The 19,652-nt window shown below is 39.3% G+C and overlaps 1 protein-coding gene across 7 annotated transcripts in view; it reads right to left on the bottom strand.

Moving 5' to 3' along the window:
• The window catches only part of LOC126187364 (kinectin), a 369,916-nt gene that overhangs the window by 44,798 nt on the left and 305,466 nt on the right, over window positions 1–19,652 (bottom strand). For all 7 annotated transcript variants that reach the window (XM_049928406.1, XM_049928403.1, XM_049928402.1 and 4 more), the window contains 2 exons: window positions 7,001–7,192; window positions 508–660 (listed from right to left, as the gene is read on the bottom strand). In XM_049928406.1, the coding sequence (XP_049784363.1) occupies window positions 508–660; window positions 7,001–7,192 (345 nt within the window). The remainder of the gene's footprint in view (window positions 1–507; window positions 661–7,000; window positions 7,193–19,652) is intronic.

Here is a 19,652-nt window from a genome sequence, read left to right on the forward strand (position 1 = left end):
GGTGATAAGGAATTGCTCTTTCTATCATGAAAGCATTTTCATTTTGTCCAATTTCTGCATATTTCAACTGATAACAACATGAAAATTAAAACAGGCAAGCAATGGAGAAATGGACCATTTTTTTTACCATTAATTAATTTTACTTTCCTCCCACTGACAATACAAACAACAACGCACAACAGTGAATGCCTGTGTATTTTGCAGGAAGTTCTACTTAACTTTCTCTATTTTCTGTGTGCTACTTAATAGCTCATTTTTGGCAAGCAGGCTATGATTACTATGAAATACAATTAAATAACTATTGTGGATAACAAACAGTAAACAACTGACACTATGTGCGGGAATAACATATTAAGAATGGATATATGCAAAAATTTAAACCCTCTAGAAAAGCTAACTCTTCCCTTGCGAAAATATTGAATCAGAAGCTTGCAAAAGAGAGAGAGAGAGAGAGAGAGAGAATTCCCGACATTGCAAAAATTCATGAAATTAAATTTGAGATGGTACCTCTTCTGGTCCGGAAGCATTTTCCTTGAATGCTAGTAACCTATCTCGTTCTTCACGAAGTTGGTCCAATTCAGTTTCTTTCTGCTGAATCTGCTGTCTCCATCGTGCTTCTTCTTGTTCTACATGCTTTTGAAGTTTGTTAAGCATTCCTTCCTATCAACAACAAGCAAAACATTGCAACAACTACAGAAGTATTGGAAATATTATGGGATGAAAATAAGGAAATATTAGCAATACAACACAATACAGCTGAAAATTGTGTCCAATGTACACTGATATTTACCACAAATGGAATACCACGAAGGGTAGTACACAGGGCTAGCATGCAAATTATATCACAGGTTAGATATACAATAACACAAAAAATGGTGATTACATAACTGCACATATTTGAAGGTTGCTCATGGTCTGAAGTCTTAAGTGCTGTTTTAGAACTTCAAAATTGGTGCATGGGATAAAATAGGGTCCAATTATGTTTCTGAGTTCAAAACAGTAGTTGGTGGAAACCCACAAATAACAAGTTGTCAACTGACAATGTGCCCAGCATGTTCAACAGATGACATGTTGAGTAAACATGCAGTCCAGGAAAGCAGTGGTTTCAGTGATACTTTGAAGAATACCCAAACCAACTCTTTGAGGCTGAGCAAAGTCCTCCTTAAATTTGAGATGTTGAATTATCTAAAGGGTGAACAGCACCTAAGGCTTAAAAATCTCCATTATTTAGCAGTTGTCTTTCAGATTCCTATCGTTATTGTAAAGCTACATCCAACAATACTGCAAAAGTCATCACCCTTGGTATATTCTGACTATGTTTAATGATACGAGCTACCAGGCTGCACCTTAGAAATGTTTGGCCGTGCCATTAAACAGTTTGAAACCAAACTTGCATATGCACATAAATGCCAACTTTCGAGCACTTATGTTGCTGTGGTAGATTGCGATCTTTACCTACGGTGCAAGTGGCTCCCAAAACAATAACTCTTGTACACAACTTTTAAGACAGTACCTTGCTACACAAAGACAAAACTCTTGTACCTACAGCCACTTACAGGAAGTTGGCATTGCACCAAGAAACTGCATTGCTGAATGTTATCCTATAGGGCTCAGATTAGAAACTCCTATGAACCCTTACAGAGATCCAATTTCCACAAGATGCATTTTACAGTCCTGCATATGCAAGCAACTTTTGTGCCTAACTTTGCACACTGCTGAATCACATTATTATGAGCATCTAATAATATCCATGTCATCATTTCCAGTATATGCAGCATGTAAATGAATTGGGAGTCAATTAATTGGGTGTTGATGGAGCTCAATGGGAGTCTGAAGCAACCCTCCCTATAATACTCCTTAAAGTTGTTGTAAGGTGAATTGCAGAATATTCATGAAGTGCACATAACAGCACGCATCGTTCATGTTGAGGAGACAGAAAAGACACTCAAGTAAACTCATCAAGAGCACTGAAGGAAAAGCCATAGGCTGCACTTAAAGTATCTAGGGGGTGGCAGAACATGGTCAGTTTACTTGTCAACGGTACTCAAATCTTGAGGAAGAAACCTATATGCAAGTTTTCCTGCTTCTAGAAATCATCCCTTCTGCAATATAAAATCCTGTGTCCCTTGTTCATAAAGTTCTTCAAAGCAGAAATATGTGTGTGTGTGTGTGTGTGTGTGAACATTAACATACATGAACTATGAACTACAATTACCTTACTGTCCTTCGAAATAGTCACCTCCCAAAACTTTGCACTGCTGAGCTCTGCGTTACATGCCCCGCGGAAACTTTGTACGGAGTCTTCCTTTAGGATGGCATTCAAAAGTTGCGTCACGTTTTGTTGGATGTCAGGAATATTGTAAAATCTCTTTCCTTTCAAAGTGAGCTTGAGTCAAGGGAATAGGAAGAAGTTTGGAGGATTGAGATCTGGGGAGTATGGTGGATATTCAAGTTACACCATCCCCTTTTTAGCCAGAAACTGTTTGATGATATTGGCTGTGTGTGGGCAACAGTCGTGAACAAAAACCAGGAACCTTGTTGTAGTACTGGGGTCCTATACTGTGTGGAACGGGCCAAAATTTCAACATACCGAGCAGCGTTCGACGTCGTTCCCTCATGTAGAAATTCCTTGTGGACAATGCCTTGGCCTATCAAAAAAGGTGATGAGCATTGTTGTGATGCGTGATTTTTTGGCTCTTACCTTTTTTCATTGAGGGGATGTCTGAGAACACCATTCCACGCTTTGCCGTTTTGTTTCAGGGTCATACTGGAAACACCAGGTTTCATCCTCAGATCAAGAAATTGGGTGTCGCATCCACCGTTTTGACAGAATGCTGTGAAACCTCTAAATGTGCCTGCTTCTGATCGTCAGTCAAGTGATGTGGCACAAGATGACAACACGTTTCCCTCTTCCCTGACTCCTGGGTAAGGATTTGTCGCTTGGATTCACAGTTTATCTGCATTTCATCCTGGTCGTTTGTGATTAATGTGCTCACTTACTCAATGTTTTCATCACTGACAGCGATTGCCAATCATCCACTACGGGGATTGTCAGAAATACTTTCCCGGCCTCCTTGAAAATGGGCGAATCACTCACACACACACTTCATGGACAGTGCTCGATCCCCATAAACACATACCAGCATTGCAAGCTTTTCTTTCAGTGCCTTACCAAGCTTAAAACAAAATTTTAAATTGATCCTTTGCTCGTTCATGGCCCTGTTCTCAGTTCAGAACTAGCGCACTAAACAAGCACTTCATCCAACAGGTCTAACACAGACCACACATGATGCTACTGAACTACGGTCGGGGGAGGGGGGGGGGGGGGGGGGGGGGCGGTTGTCAACACTGGCACTATGCAGGTGCAGCATTGTGAGTCGCCAGTATTGCCCGATCGACTGTTCAGACTTCATTTACTGAACTTTATTGTCAAAGGTTGTATTTCCCAAGACAGTATTTTTAATTGTGCCTCTCTGCCACCTAATGCATACTAAATATGGTGAGTATAAGACTATTCTAATTCATATTGTTATTCTGTTTCAGATTTTTGATTGATTACAAATTCTGTCACAGTCACTAATGAGGACTCCATTTTTTATCCTTCACAACATGTATTTCCCAGATATACAAGAAATCAGAAATGAGTCACAAAAGTATTGAATGATATGCACGTAATCCAAATAATTCACTACAGTTTTTGTGACACTTTAATACCAATTAATTAAGGCAATATTGAAAAAAAAGAAGAAGACATTGTCACTAGTATATCCTACCAAAGTCACAGCCATTTTCAAGACTATTTCTATTTGGCAAAGTGAATGATTATTTTTACCAGGGCTTAACAACTGGCCAGTTTTGAGCGCGAGTACTCGCGTCTGCTCAGGCACGTGCTCGCGAGCAGGTGCAAGGTCGCATAGTAGGGAGGGAGGGGAAATGCGCGTGCACGTATGAATAGGGCCGCAGCGTGCCTATTGAATCCGCGCCGACTGTGTAACGTTTAAAGTACTACGATCAGCTCAGATAACAGTCACTTCGCTGGTTAAGAATCATGTCAAGTCGCCGTTGTGTAACCCCCAACCATGCTTTCGCAGTTCAACCCCCATTGGGATGAATTGTATCAGTTTACAGAAAAAGATGGTGTTGCAAAATGTTTAGTATGTCACAAAACGCTGAATTCTTTTAGGAAATTTAATTTGCAGCGACATTATATGTCGTACCACGCGAAAGACCACAGAAGTGGAAAATGTGATGGACCAGATCGTGCACAGGAAGTTATTAAACTTAAAAGGAAGCTATCCGAAGAAGATCTGGATGACGAAGAAAAATCAACTGAGGCAGCTCTCAGAGTGAGTTACAAAACTGCTTTGCTTTTAGCAAAAGCCCTGCGCCCCTTCACTGATGGCGATTTAATAAAAGAATGTTTGGTAGTTGTAGCGGAACATTTGTGTCCATCTCAAGTTGAACAGTTTCGGATTGTGCCATTATCTAACATGACCATTGTGTGTCACATACAGGACATGGCAGATGACGTCCAGAGCCAGCTTGCAAATATCTGTTAAGATTTTATGGTATATTCTCTAGCTCTGGACGAAAGTGTTTATATCACTGGAACAGCACAGCTTGCCATATTTATTAGAGGTGTTAATAGAGATCTTCAGGTGAGGGAGGAGCTCCTCGATGTAGTAGCCATGAAGAACACTACAACCGGAAGTGATATTTTAAGTAGTGTTGAAGAAAGAGTTGAAAATATAGGATTGTCGTGGAATTCTTTAGTTTCGGTGTCTACAGATGGTGCACCAGCAATGACAGGAAAAAAAATCAGGTTTCGTTGCGCTGTTGAAGGAGAAAATGCAAAAACTGACCGTGCCAAATGAAATAAGGGGCGTTCACTGTGTGATCCACCAGGAAAAATTATGTGCAAAGACTATCGCTCTAAAAAATGTGATGAGTGTTGTTGTTCGTACAACCAATTATATACGGAAATATGGGCTACAACACAGGCAATTTAAAAGCTTTCTTGAGGATGTAGAAAGCCAGTATGGTAGCCTGCCTTAATACAGCAAGGTCCGCTGGCTTAGTCGTGGCGAATTATTAAATCGATTTTTTTTGCCTATTAGATAAGATAAATATGTTCATGGAAATAATTAACATGTGTGTTCCTGAATTGAAAGAGCCTTCATGGAAATGTGATCTCGCGTTCTTAGCAGATTTAACTAGCCATCTGAATGCTTTGAACATTTCACTACTCTGCTAATTACTCATTTCATAGATCGAATACGAGCTTTTAAAATGAAATTGACACTTTGGGCGAGTCAGCTGGAAACAGGAAATCTAGCTCATTTTCCTAAATTATTATCCATGCAAGATGTTCACAAAGACTGTGAATGTTATTCACATAGTTTAGTCGCCCTTAAGGAACAATTTGATCAACGCTTTCAAGATCTGACAGCACTAGACAGTGATTTTGAACTGTTCTCCTCTCCGTATTCGGCGAATAATGAAGAGATTCGTCCTGAGCTGCAACTATAAATTATTGACCTGCAGTGTGACAGAGAATACAGAGACAAATTTCAGAACAAGAAAAACATTTTGGAATTCTACAGTCACTTCCCTCAGGATAGATTTCCTCGTTTGCACAAACTGGCGGCTACAATTATATCAATGTTCGGTTCCACGTATGTTTGTGAACAACTGTTCTCTGCAATGAAATGTAACAAGACGCGCCTGAGAAACGCATTGTCTGATCGAAATTTAAACTGCATGCTCCAACTACAATGCAAAAGAACAATTACGCCGAACGTAGATGTAATTGTAAAGGGCAAAAAGTACAAGATAACCGAGAATCCCACACTTCAGTGACACCTTTTATTGTGTAACAGTTCACAAATTAATACGAATGTAGAGGCATACACTAAGCTAATAAAATTATGTGGCACGTGTACATTCTCCTTTATACGTTTCATTTGTCGCAGTAATAATTTGTGAGTGATATCCCTGCAGGTGGCCGCGGATTTACATCGACTGGCGGCAGCTGTCGTGTGCCCCGCGTGACTCTCCCCCCTCTCCGCTCTGGTCCGGTCCGGTAGCAGGGGTAGCGTCCTCGCGCTGCTCCGTGCTCGCGCCTTGCTGCTCACAGCTTGCTCCGCGAGCACGTATGTTGTGAAGCCCTGATTTATACTAAAGCAAGATGGGACAAGCTCATTAATATGAATATAAATTTGACTGTTTTCAGCATCTGTAACATACTACTAAATTCAGATACACAGGGACAATTGTTATAAATGATCTCAAATAGAATTAGCAATGAAATCAGTTCCAAGGTAAAATGATTTATGTTGCAAAGGTCAGTACTAATGATGCCAAAAGTGTCCATGAAACCATGGACCTAAAAATGGTAACACTTTCACAATTATGGATGGCTATAGAGGCAGCAAGGCTCAATATATCTGCAGGGGACTTCCAATCGCTTGCTGAGCCCATGCCATGTGGAGTTTCTGCACTATACTGGCCAAAAGGGGGTCTGACATGATGTTAGGAGGTTCCCACGACCTTTGTCACCTCAGTGTATACGTGATGTGATAGTGATCACTACTTGCTAGCAGCCTCAGATAAGAGAATGGCTTCTGTCTTTCCACTATATATCTTTAGTTTAAGGACAATAAGGCAAAACAAGAGAAATGGTACCTCCATGAAGGGCATATTACAATGTAATGAAGAGCAACTTTATGAGCTAGGAAATGGATTTACATACTGACACACACGGGTACTGACAGAAACATGAGAAGTTTTATGTGAGATGATGTGTGTAGATGCACACTTGTGCATCTTTTCTCTTATTCATGATATCATACTAGCAACAGGCCTGTAAACTCCAACTTAAAAGTATGTAACACCAGAACTAAAAATAAAATTACACAACAAATTATGCAACGTAACCACGAAAAAAACTTAATTGTCAACTGTGATTATTGATGTCCCTGGAATAAGTTTACAAACTTACTGTATCGTCAATTATGTTCTTGTAATGAGACACAAGGGCTGTCAATTGTGAGTTTTGTTTTTCTAATTCTATGAACATCGATGAATGGTTCCTCGATCCAAAATCGGGACCTAGATCTTGCTTTTGTGACTGTAATTTGGAAATAAGATTGTGTGCTTCCTTTTCAAACTTTTCTACCCATTTCTCATGCACCTGTAACAAATAAAATATAGCTGAATCCCAAATAAAAAGAAGAGTGTAGTACACAGCCATTAGAAAAAATAAAAATCTGTTACATGCAAGCACAAACTAATGTAAATTGCTGAATGAGATTAATAATTACAAAGATACCAAATGCTATTTTAAGAAAAGAATGATAAAAAATAAACATGCACATACTGAAACTGCACAAAATTAAAAATAACAATCTGTGTTGCAAAATTAATCTGACATCTTTCTGTAGAAGATATACTTCTTACATATGCAGTAAAAAGGATGAACATTGAGCATCAACTATAAGCATGATATAAAAACTCAAAGGAAAGAATTACAGGGACTCAAACATGTATATTGTGAGGATAAACTAAAAATTGTACAAAATGCTGCAAATCATGAGGACTGTTCAAACAAAACAAATGCAAGTCCCAAAACCTTCCTCATCACATAACTGTTTACCTCATTTGGAAAAAGATAATTACTATACAAAGCACTGTCTCAACCATACGTGAAAATCAAACAGTGGTGAGCACAGAGACTCGATGTTTTAAAATTTTTACATGTGTAAAATGAATGTTTTCATATACATATTGATCTAGTTCTATCAACTGACCTTTTAGATTATTTTCTATGCATGAGTAGAACAATGTGTGATTAAGCACTTATTTGTAAGTATTGTTTAAGGAGTATGGCTTTAGCAACATGTCCAAAATGTTGGTAATGGCATATCAGTGACAGTCCCCTGAAACACTGAATGGTACCAAGTTCTTAATGATGGAGAAAGTAAAACAGTTTACAACTTAGCAACATCTCTACAGACATACTTATGTCTTTCAGACATACTTATTCCTACCCTTTAATCATCCTTTTCCCTAAATATTTCTCAAGTGGGTGTTAATATAGGATCACATTCCATGTCAACTCACCTAGGCCTCCCTGCTCAGCCATCATGGACTTCAATGAAATTTTATGCGAACAATAGGAAAGTTTAACATTCGCTGAATCGATACTGGCCAAGATGTAGTCAATTGGTTGCCTCCAGGTGCAACTTCGTGCAGAGTGAGTGTGAATTTCCGGTGATGGCGCTGTTATATCTCAGACAATGTTGTGTTGCTACATGGGTACTCTTTAGATCAATAACAAGAAGAATTTTAAAAATTTCAAAGTTTAGCTTCTTATATATCAAGAACTAAAGGTGTGTTGAACGTGAACTTTGGTACGTAGTAACTTAACAATACAAGGTTCTCAAATACAAAGTTTCAGTAAAATGCCACTTTCTAATACTGAATAAGTCACATGGAAAGTCAATGATTTTGTAGAGGGGGAGGAAAAAAAAAAGGGCAATGTTCTATAAAACTTCCCCACCAGAGGTTATTAAATAGACAATTTTAACCTCAAAAAAATAAAAAAAGGCATTTCATTATCCAACATAGGCTAATAATGCTATTAGTTTGAATCAAAGTTGGGCACAAAAACTGCAGCATGAAAAAAAGTAAATTTCGTATTCTTATATGTCATAGAATAAACACATGCTGAACATGAAACTTAATACACAATGGCTCAGTAGCACATGGATGTGGAATACAAAATTTCATTCACCTTCTATTTTCCAGTAGTATACAAATTTGTCAAAAAGATGATTTTGTGGAAAGGTAAAAATATTGTATATTTGACACTTCATTTAAAGCTACACTTTTCTATTAAAGCTTCAAAAACTAGTGTCATTCAAAATGTGTTTTAACACCCCCCCCCCCCCTCCCACACACACACAAAAGTGAGTTCAATTTCTAACAAGGGCTAACAATGCTACATAAATTGAGGCAAAATAGCTACAAAAATTGCATTGTGGATGAAGTTTAACTTTGGCTGTTTTATATCTTATTGATTAAAGGCATGATAAACATGAAAGTTTGGATGTGACAACTTAGCAACATGAAGTTATTCAATATGACATGTCATTCACACACTGCTTCCTAAATTTGTATTAAATCAGTTCAGCCATGATTTTTGTAAAAATTACAAAATAGACCACATTCAATTGTATTTTAGAAAATCTGTTTTTCATATCTGATTTCAAACTTACCACACTTGGAAAGAGCATGTTTTCAAGCATTCAGAGAACTGCTTTTGACTTTTCAATGTGTGCTTAGAATAGCTGAAGGTGACAGACAAGTTTGAGGGAACGTACCATGGCAACATGCTATCTTGCAGCAACCTGTTTGTATTCTGTTGCATGTGGTTTTTATTTTTAAACTGATAATATGTTACAATACATTTTTGGTGACTGGTGACACTGTCACTACCAGTTCGAGAACATGAACCATCAACCCCATTGCCACAGGGATCATGCCCGATAGCTACAATACCAGCCGTGGTTGGACTACTACATCCAGGCCCCCAAGCCTTTAATTTGGTTTCATAATTTAGGTCTCAAGGTCTTTGTGGTAGTACCTGTCTGCTTCCAAAGCCATGTGGTAAGCACCCTATCTCCCACTCTCAAATCTATATGAGTATTTCACAATGGCAGCAAGCAAAAAGTAATATCAATTTAAAACTACTCAACATTGCACTTTACATTTCTTGAAACTCTTGAACCACTTTCTTCCGTTCATTTTCTGAAATTGATAATGTTGGCCAGGCAACGGTATCGAAGGAACATAGAAGGTGGAAATGAGGTGGTGTTCTAGTACCCAATAAGTATCCTGTCTTTTGGGCCAATAAAATGAATGAGCCAGGCCTTGGGTACGCATAAATTTTATCAGTGCTTCATTTTGTTCTGATGATATGTCAATAATGTTGTAATGTTGAGAAGTTTAAAATAACAACAGCGCGCGCATGCCTCTCCTTTAATCTAACTACAAAATAAAGTAAATTTCTGCAAATTTAGCACATAAATTTTATTTAAATTTCAATACATGCTGAGTTGAAAACATTCCATATAGATTCTTGTTACTGTAATTAACAAAAATTTGTTCCTGTATGGCAAAATGTGAAACACACTGACATGCACAGTTGAGCCTACTGTTAGGGCAACACCATATTGTTTCTTTCCTTGAAGACTTTCCACTAGGCAGCCTTGTCTTGTGTGCAAACTCTAGATACTCTCGTGTGATGTACCTTCTTTCCTGAGGAGGGAATTTTGTCAGCCTTTCTAGAAGTCTGGGATGTAGTAGTATGTTTTGCTTTCCGAACTCCTCACCTAATTGAAGAAGAAAATTTTCCAAATAGCAACCTTTGCCCCAGTTATTTCTAGTTTTTCAGAAGAACACGCTTACCAGTTAGCTTCGACTTCAATGCCATTTATTGTCTTTTCCTTTTACTATATCTTTAACTGCCCTGTCCATTCCCTCCATCACAACATTAAAAAGTGCAAAAGATAGAATACTTCCTTGCTTAAGTCCTTGTCTTATTTCAAAGCATTCAGAGTTCCCCAACGGTGTTCTAATTCTACAATTGTGTCCTCTGTACATTGTCTTTATTACATTAATGGAACCATCTTCTATATCTACCTTCTTCATTTCCTCCCAGAGACTTTCCCTGTTAACTGACTCATATGCCTTTTCTATAACTATAAAAACCATTATCACCCCTTTGTTATACTCCCAACTTTTTTCTATCAGTTGACGGATAGAAAATATCTGGTCGATAGTGCTTCTTCCTTTCCTAAACGCATGCTGTTCTTCACTCAGCTCCTTTTCTCTTTTCACTTATTCAATTTAGTAAAATTCTTTCAAAAATCTGGGCTGTATGACTCATGAGGGTTATTCCTCCGTCGTTTTTACAAAGTCTTTTATTGCCTTTCTTGAAGATGGGAACAATGTCTCCTTTTCTCCAAACGTCAGGTATTGTACTATTTCTCCACACGCTTGATAGTACTCTATACAGCCACTGCATTCCCACTGGACCTGCTGCTCTTAACATGTCCTCTGATACTTCATCAGGTCCTGGGGCTTTCCCTCGATTCATCTTCTTCACAGATTTTTCCATTTCTTCCCGTGTAATTTGTCCTAATTTTGCTTCCCAACTTCTCTCAATTTCTCCATTATTTGTTGTTTCCTCATGTACCTGCTCCTCAGCATTTAACAGTTTCTTAAAATATTCTTTCCAGAGATCTTTTATATTCCCTGGATCTTTAATCACGGTACTGTCCTCCGTTTCCATCTTTACTGGTGCTTCAAAAGCCTTCCTTTTATTTTTCATCATTTTATAGAACATTTTCTTACTGCTCTTCACATCTTCAAGTTTTTTTTGTAAACTCTTTCCATGCCTTTTCTTTGCTGTTTCCACTATTTCTTTGCACTTTTTCTTTTCCTCTATATATCTTTTATGGTCTTTATCATTTTTAGTTTTCCACCACTTTCTCCATGCTCCACTTTTTTTTCTAACTGCTTGGATTGTTGTATCATCCCACCAACTTGTCTTTCTTACTTTTTCCTTTCCAGATGTTCTACCACATACTTTTTGTGCTGCTTTGACTAAAGTGTCTTTGAATAAACTCCTTTCTTTTTCTACACCGCAAAAAACTTCTTTTGGAAATTTTTGTGTAATTAATTCTCTGTACTTCTCAGCACATTCACTCTCCTTCAGTTTCCAATCCCGTATCCTCATCACTTTCTTCTGTTTTCTATTTTTCACACACTGATTCAATTTCCATTGTCCCACCAGTAATCTATGGTCTCCATCTGCACTCACACTTGGAATTACCTTCACATTTGTTACTCTCTCTCCCCATTCCCTATCTACTAGAATATAATCAATTACACTCTTGATTCTTCCATCCCAACTGTATCTGGTGATAACATGACATTCCTCTCTTCATAAACCAGCTGTTTGCTATTTTCATTCCATTCCTCTTGCACAAATCCAGGAGTCTTTCCCCTTCTTCATTTCTGCCTCCATATCCGAAACATCCGAATACTTGCTCAAATCCCTTTCTGTCTTTGCCTACCTGTGCATTAAAATCTCCCATCACTATATTAGCACACTCTATATGGTTTTCTAACACATTTTCAAGTCCATCTTCTCTTCTTCACTACATCCCACTTGAGGTGCATAAATCTGGATTACTTTTAGTGTTTCTTTTTGGAATCTCAGGTTTAAGATTATGATCCTGTCTGATATATATCTCACATTTTCAATACAGCTTTGTATGTTCTTATTCACCATCACTGCCACACCATTTCTGCCAGACTTGTTATCCCCACTCCAGTACAGTTTTCCTCCTCCTCTGAAATTCTTCTCACCTTTTCCCTTCCACTTTGTTTCGCTGAATCCCAATATATCTAACTTTCTGTTAGAATCTCTGTCATTTCTTCCATTTTTTCATTGAGGTTAATATATTAAGGGTGCCAATATTTAGGTTATTTTTTAGTCCAGTTGTTTTCATCTTCTTGTACTGATGAATATCATCAGGTCTCCATTCATTTGCACCAGTACTTGAAGAAGCAGTGGGGTCAAATCCCGAGAGGTTCGTTCTGAGGCTCGTCTGCGTTTTGAAAGCAATATAAAAATACTTTTCTACTGGCTTGCTAGGCCTAACGCAAGAAAAGATTTTCCTTTGGGGTTGTCTCCCTTAGCCTTTGGAGTTTCTCCTACACCACAAAGCAGTGGTTCCCTTCTCATTTAATCCCCAGAAAGGAGGGTTGCTTCATCTGCCAGCTACGCCATTCTGAAGTCTTCCTTCTCTGCCGTCGCTGCCATTAAGGTCTTCACCTGTAACCCTGGGCATGGGTTCTGTGTTATACCCCACGGGATTGGGTTCCTGCCTAACTCAGCCATCCTAGCACTCCGGCCTACTGAACTGAAGTGTAGGATGCCCACCCCTGCGACGTGGACACGCCAGACAGGAATAACCCCAGTGGAGGAATAGGGAAGGGGACCCTACCTCCCTGGAGCGGGGTTAATGATTGTGTATGGTGCCACAATCACACTGATTAGCAAAACACTTCTCTAGGCCATTCTCAAGTAGTAAAGTGACAAATGTAACCGAACAGCACAAATACGATATTGCAGTACCTGTGCCATTCAGAAGTATGATGCGACAATTCTTTCATTGTCACCATTCCATTATACGGCTTACTGTCATCCGTATTTGTAACTGGGAATACTTTTCGATATTTTGGAATGGTTACAATAATCACAGTGCTGCTCCTTCGAACATGCACGCACATTCGAAGGAATGTTGCTTCGTACTTCTGAACGACACAGGCACTGCAGTATCACTTATCTGCTGACACTGGGCTGGTGGAAATTAAAATGTCTCCCCTGTAGAGAAATATACATATTGGACATACGACTGCAGGCTGTACACAAACAGAACAACATACAGAAGTTAGGGTCCTGCTGCGCGTCATACTCAGATAGCCTAACACTACGGTTATCGCTCGCAGTAAGTGGGAAATCTGGGCTCAAGTCCTGGTCTGGCACAAATTTTTACTGTCATCATTCCATTATACAGCTGATAGTTGTCCGTATTTGCAACTGTGAATACATTTTGCGTATTAAACTGCACCAATGTTATTACTGCATAAGCGCATCCCTATCATACAATGAACATGCAAACAGCTACACAAAGTGGAGCAGCACATGTGAAAAATTAAAGGAAACTATCAGCTGTAACCAATGGTCATCAGTATAAATGTGTACTGCACCCGAACATACTGTGTCTCAGTGGCAAAGTGCCAGATTACAAATACAGAGGTCACAGGTGCCATCTCCAGTCAGGCATAGGTATTAATGTGCCACTTATTATTTCTTTCAGACCTTTGGCAATATCAATGTACAAAATGCCGAGCTGCATCGTGGTTTGGAATGCACGTCACATTGTAGGCCTCCTATGACTGGCTAGGTAAGTCATTTCAAAGGTCAGAGGACGGCAACAGCATACCGACTCTACCAGTAACCTGCCTAGTAAAACACTGTGGTGGTCGAACTGACCTTTGAGCTGATAACAGCTTTATTACTTTTTTCCTTATGCAAAGATACGAATGACAAGAATTATGGTAAAATAAGTTAAAACTGTTTACCAATATACAAAGTCTGTTTTTACTAAAACTGAAGGAATGGGGAATGTAGAAAAAACACAATCTATACAGATATGTTGTTTTATATTTTCAAGCTGTACTGTATTGATCCCATGCCCCTGGCAGAGCTGCCAAAGCCACGACACCTTACATTAAACTGATATACTATTCACAATTTTAAACACTGCTGACAGCAGCAACAGAAAATAAATTTTCAATGTGTAAAGTATACAGCCTACTGGTTGCATAAGTTTAATGTAAAAACCTTGATCAGATTTCAATGCCACTTGCGGTATTTTCGTCAGAAGGAAGCCACACAAATTATATGATGTTAAAATCTTAAACTTAAGTGATGAGCTAAGGAGCTCAAGTCAAACAGTAGAAAATATGGAATTAAGTCCTCCACGGAAACAGTATTATTTGACTTTCTTCTGAAGATGATACTCTTAGTGGTATTGAAACCTGGTCAAGGTCTTTATATTGGACTTATTCACCCAGTTGGTTGTATACTTTGCCTCAAAATTCACTGCCTCACCAAAGAAGTAAAGCACTCAGAAGGCACGGTTAGATATCAATGTAACAGTGTACATGTACAAACTATAAGGGAGGGGGAAATGATTTATAGTTACAATTTACTGCGACACGTGGAATAGTCACCATGGTGCATTAGTGTTGTTACCATGTATCTAACGGTACAGGAGGAGTGAGAACAGCGTCAGATGTCAAGTGATCACTGTGAAGACCTGGCAATCCATGTGCTTGAGTGAGAAGCTGATATCAGTGCCTGGCAGAGTTTGAAAGAGGGCTGGCTCATTGTGGGTCTCCATTTGACCATCTGGTCAAATCATGCAATATCCAGATTTATGAGGCATTCGGATGTGACAGTGGTACGATGTTTGACTGCATGGGAACACAAGAGCAGTATACTTGTCGTACAGATTTCTATCGACAAGGATCATTGTATTGTGCATCGAGTGTATTGTTACCACTTCTCATCTGCATCTGTCATTTGAGAACAAGTAATTTACTCCCTGCAACATTCTGTGTCATCGTACACCAATGGTCAGAGACTTAGGCAGCCATGCTAGGGAATTACCAAAAAATGGTTCAAATGGCTCTAAGCACTATGGGACTTAACATCTGAGGTCATCAGTCCCCTAGACTTGGAACTACTTAAACCTAACAAACCTAAGGACATCACACATATCCATGCCCGAGGCAGGATTCGAACCTGCGGCAGAAGCAGCAGCATGGTTCTGGACTGAAACGTCTAGAACCACTCGGCCACAGCAGCTGGCTAGGGAATTACCAGCCCACACATAGCTTACTGTCAGCACCACAGCACAATTGACTGCATATGGAGTGATACTGTGGCTGGGAAGCATAAGCAGCTGAAGAATTGCGTTGCACTGTGGTCAGCAACTAATTGTGATTCTGCACTAGCCCGGATGAGCATTGTTGGCCAGCATGGTGGCGACATGGGTTGGTTGGTTGGATGCTTGAAGGGACCAAATTACTGGGTCAACAGCCCCTTTTTCCTTGAACAGACAAGTAGGTCTATATGACTGACTAGCAACACAGATAGGGCACGCAAGAGATAGGAGGTGGGGGGGGGGGGGGGGGGGCAGAAGGTTGGTTGGTGGGTTGGTTGGTTTGTCTGGGGTATAAAAGGACCAAACTACAGGGTCATCAGTCACTTTTACCTCATGCAAACAAAGCTAAAGAAGAGCAAGCGGCCCCCCCTTAAAGAGAGTGGTAAAAGTGTGCTTGACAAATAAAACATTAAACTAAGTCAGCCACTGGGGCATCGTCTCCTAACATAAGTGGTAGCGAGTCAGAGAGATTAAGAGTCTGCCACATGGTAGCTAGGTTGGGTCAGCAACATGTGGACAACTACCAAACGGGAGCCACGACAATGTGGCATGGGTTCTCTTGACAGAGGAGATGACCACTAGTCAGCCAAGTATGGCTGATGGAGCCCACAGGGGACAGTAGAATCCTTGCGAGAAACCTGCATGGAGGGTTTCCACGGATTCATAGCCTCTTTTATCACTCATAGTTTGTTTGGTGAAGCCAGAGTGAGCCATTCCATATTCCAGGCACCTAAAACTTGACAGTGTAATACCGATCAGAAGTATGTTTCCTGAATACTGATCACAAGAGTCAGTTACTGGTAGTAAGTTTTTTGGCCAGGCTATCAGCGAGTCCATTCTCTGGGATCCCAATGTGGCCAGATGAAGGTCACGGAACATCCACATAGTTCAAGGGAATCCTGGACAGCAATGACCAAGGGACTGCAAGGGTAGCATTGGTGGAGAGCTTGCAAACTGCTCAAGGACTCGCTGCAGGTGAGAAATAACTCACCAGTACAGAAACGGGTATGCTCAAGACCACAAGAGATGGCTACCAACTCTGCAGTGAAAACACTACAACCATCTGGTAAGGAAAGCAGTTCAGTATGTCCAGCATGGGTATAAGCAAAGCCTACATGGCCAGCAAATATCAAGCTTTCAGTGTAGATGACTTCAATCTTGGGATGCACAAAGGATGGAGAAAACTTGGTTGCACAGGGCCTTGGCATGAATCGAATCAAAGATCTTGTGATACGTCAAGGCAAAGCTAAGGCCAAGGAATGCACCATGAGAGGTGTGTGAAAGTGGATCCGGAGGAGAGGTGGAAGCGGAAACAACTGAAATTCAGAGAGAGGGTAGTCCCGAATGTGGATTGTGATCGTAATCCCTGATCAGGATGGTCACTGCAGGAGATGGACTACCATGTTTGGAAAGAGAAGACAAGACGTGATGAAGGAAGCTGGGATAATTTTAATACCCCTCTTGTTTTGCCATCTGCCTCCATAAATTAGTTTTGTTACTTTCAACTATTTACCATTAGCATAAGTGAATATAATCCGAATTTTCATAAAAGTGAAAGGTTGGCCCTCAGTTTTAAAGTATATAACACCAGATCTAATTTTGTGCTTAGTTTAATGTTCTAATTTATTTTGACCATTACTAGTTAGTATCTTTTGTTATAGGGTGAAATCAGTAATTGTTTCGTAACTTAAATTCTATTATTGACATATAAACAAATATAAATTCTGTACTAATTATAAACATTTGGAAAACAAAATGCTAGTATTCTTAAAGTATCTATGTGGTTCTAGTCAGAAACATGTTAGCAAAACCAGCCCTACATTAATTTCAAAGTAATTCACAGTTTTGTCAAAAGTATTGTTTGCATAATGATATTTGTTAATTGCATCATTTAAACAAATAATTTGGCCTAACCCCTGTAGTAGACAAAACTGTTAAAAAGATGGAATTTTTTGACGTATTCAGGTAATTGAATGAGTTAAGTTTTAATTGTAATTTCTGTAATTTTAACTTCAAATAATGTGTAGTTTCAGTACTTATTACTGTGATGATACATAGGGGCTCGTTTTTTGGTCACAAGACCGTCAGTCCAAGGCGATTTCCAGACAAGGAACCTGTATTGCTTAGAAGGACAACAATGTATCAATGTATGTGTTGCACTAATAGATCGTGTGTTAAAGCAATGACAGTGACTGTTCAATTTATTTGAAGGACTGTGAACTATGTGGTTATGTTTTTACTGCTCGCAGATGTTCAACAGAAAACTACTGGAGCAGTATGTGGAGGTTCGCCTGCAAACTATGAATGAGGCTTATGAAAAATTTAAACAATAGCGCACTGGCCATACATATATAAGTGTGTAATATTGGGGTGTCGTGCAAAGTGAAAGTAAATTATGGTGAAACACAAATGTGTACCTGTCAGCTACAGTATTTACAGTAGTTAGTGTCCAAATTGTAAACCCCATTTTACAGCCAGTGTAGCAACGCAGTACATAGACACTGAGGACAACAAACGAAGAAATAAATAAAGCAGGCTGAACCGCTACATGTGGTGCCCTTGGGAGTGAGGAATATTGTATGTAACCACAATAAACTAGAACTCACGAAAATTTGACAGTGAACTGTGAACTCGAGTCATTTTAAATGGAAGAGGTGATACAGCCAATCAGCGAGTGGGTTCTATGGAAGCAGCCATAGAGTACAGGAGCAGCCAATCAGCATGCAGGTGGACACAGCTGACCAGAGATAAACAGAAAGCCTTGCCGAGAGACTTACAATTTGCCACAGCTGTACAGCAGACGATGGACCGAGATAACCACAACATCAACAGCAGCAGCCAGCAAGTGATTTAAAAACAATGTAATTCATTGAAAAAGCTGTTTTGTATTAAATGATACATAATGAGTGACCTTAATGAACAAGACAGTGTGACTGAGAACAAAGCTGTAGAGGTTAAGTTTTTAAATGAGCAGAAAGACTTAAGTGTGACTGGTTCGGCAGGCGCTAGTGGTTATAAATCAGACATGAATGTAACTTTGAAGGACGGGGACAAAAGCAGGGAGTGAAATGGACAAAAACTGTATTGAAAGGTCGTTAAGGTTGAGGAGGAAGAATCTAGAAGCAAAAGTCAATAACGGAAAAAGTTTATTACATACAGAGAAGTGGAAGCGACGTTAAGGCGAATTTCGAGTATTACCAATAGGATGGCAAGTAGTATGAATAGGATGGAAAATAGTATGAAGAAAATAGTACCTAATACGAGTGAGAAATTAACATCGAGTAGTAAATATGTAGGGGAGAGAGAGAGAGAGAGAGAGAGAGAGAGAGAGAGAGAGAGAGAGAAACTTTATGATGACAGTAGTAGGAAAGTGAACCTTTTCAAGAAACAATGTGCTGAAAACAGGGTGAAACTTGAAAACCGAATTGATCGCATTAAAAATGATTCAAAAACATAGAAACCAAGCGTGCAGCAGTGGTAGAGGAAAAACTGAACAAAGTAAACAAAATTGTAGATTCATAATTGACTGAAATGGAGGAAAAGGTGGAAGAGGTACCAAATCTAAAGCATAGCGTGAGAGAGAGTGTGTGAGTCTGATTGTAGTTGTAATGATGATAGCAGTGACAAAAATCCAGTAGTGATGAGAATGGGATATTTGAATCTATAATTAATAAAGATGGTGATGCGTTAAGTAAAGAAAGAAAAAAGGAGGCTACCATGTTAGACCTAGTGAAGGATTAGATTTTGAGAGTGGTACTGAGGAAGAGGACCCTGCTATATGTCATTTGACTGGGTCTGATAATCATCATGATAGTTTGTCCAGTGAAAAGACTGAGGATTTGCTGTATGAAGAAGATCACATGGTAAGTAAAAAGGAAGTGTGTCAATCTGTAATAACAGCAAGTGTACAAGGTATACAGGGTAAGTGTTTACTGGACAGTGGCAGTGATCTGAATGGTATTTCACAGGCATTTTTTGACTCTATTAAGAACACAGAGGGTATAGTGATGATGCATTTGTCTGGAACTAAAATTATTGGTGCTACTGGTAAGCTAAAGAGTG

This window comes from Schistocerca cancellata, chromosome 5, assembly GCF_023864275.1.
Source record: "Schistocerca cancellata isolate TAMUIC-IGC-003103 chromosome 5, iqSchCanc2.1, whole genome shotgun sequence".
Classification (NCBI taxonomy): domain Eukaryota; kingdom Metazoa; phylum Arthropoda; class Insecta; order Orthoptera; family Acrididae; genus Schistocerca; species Schistocerca cancellata.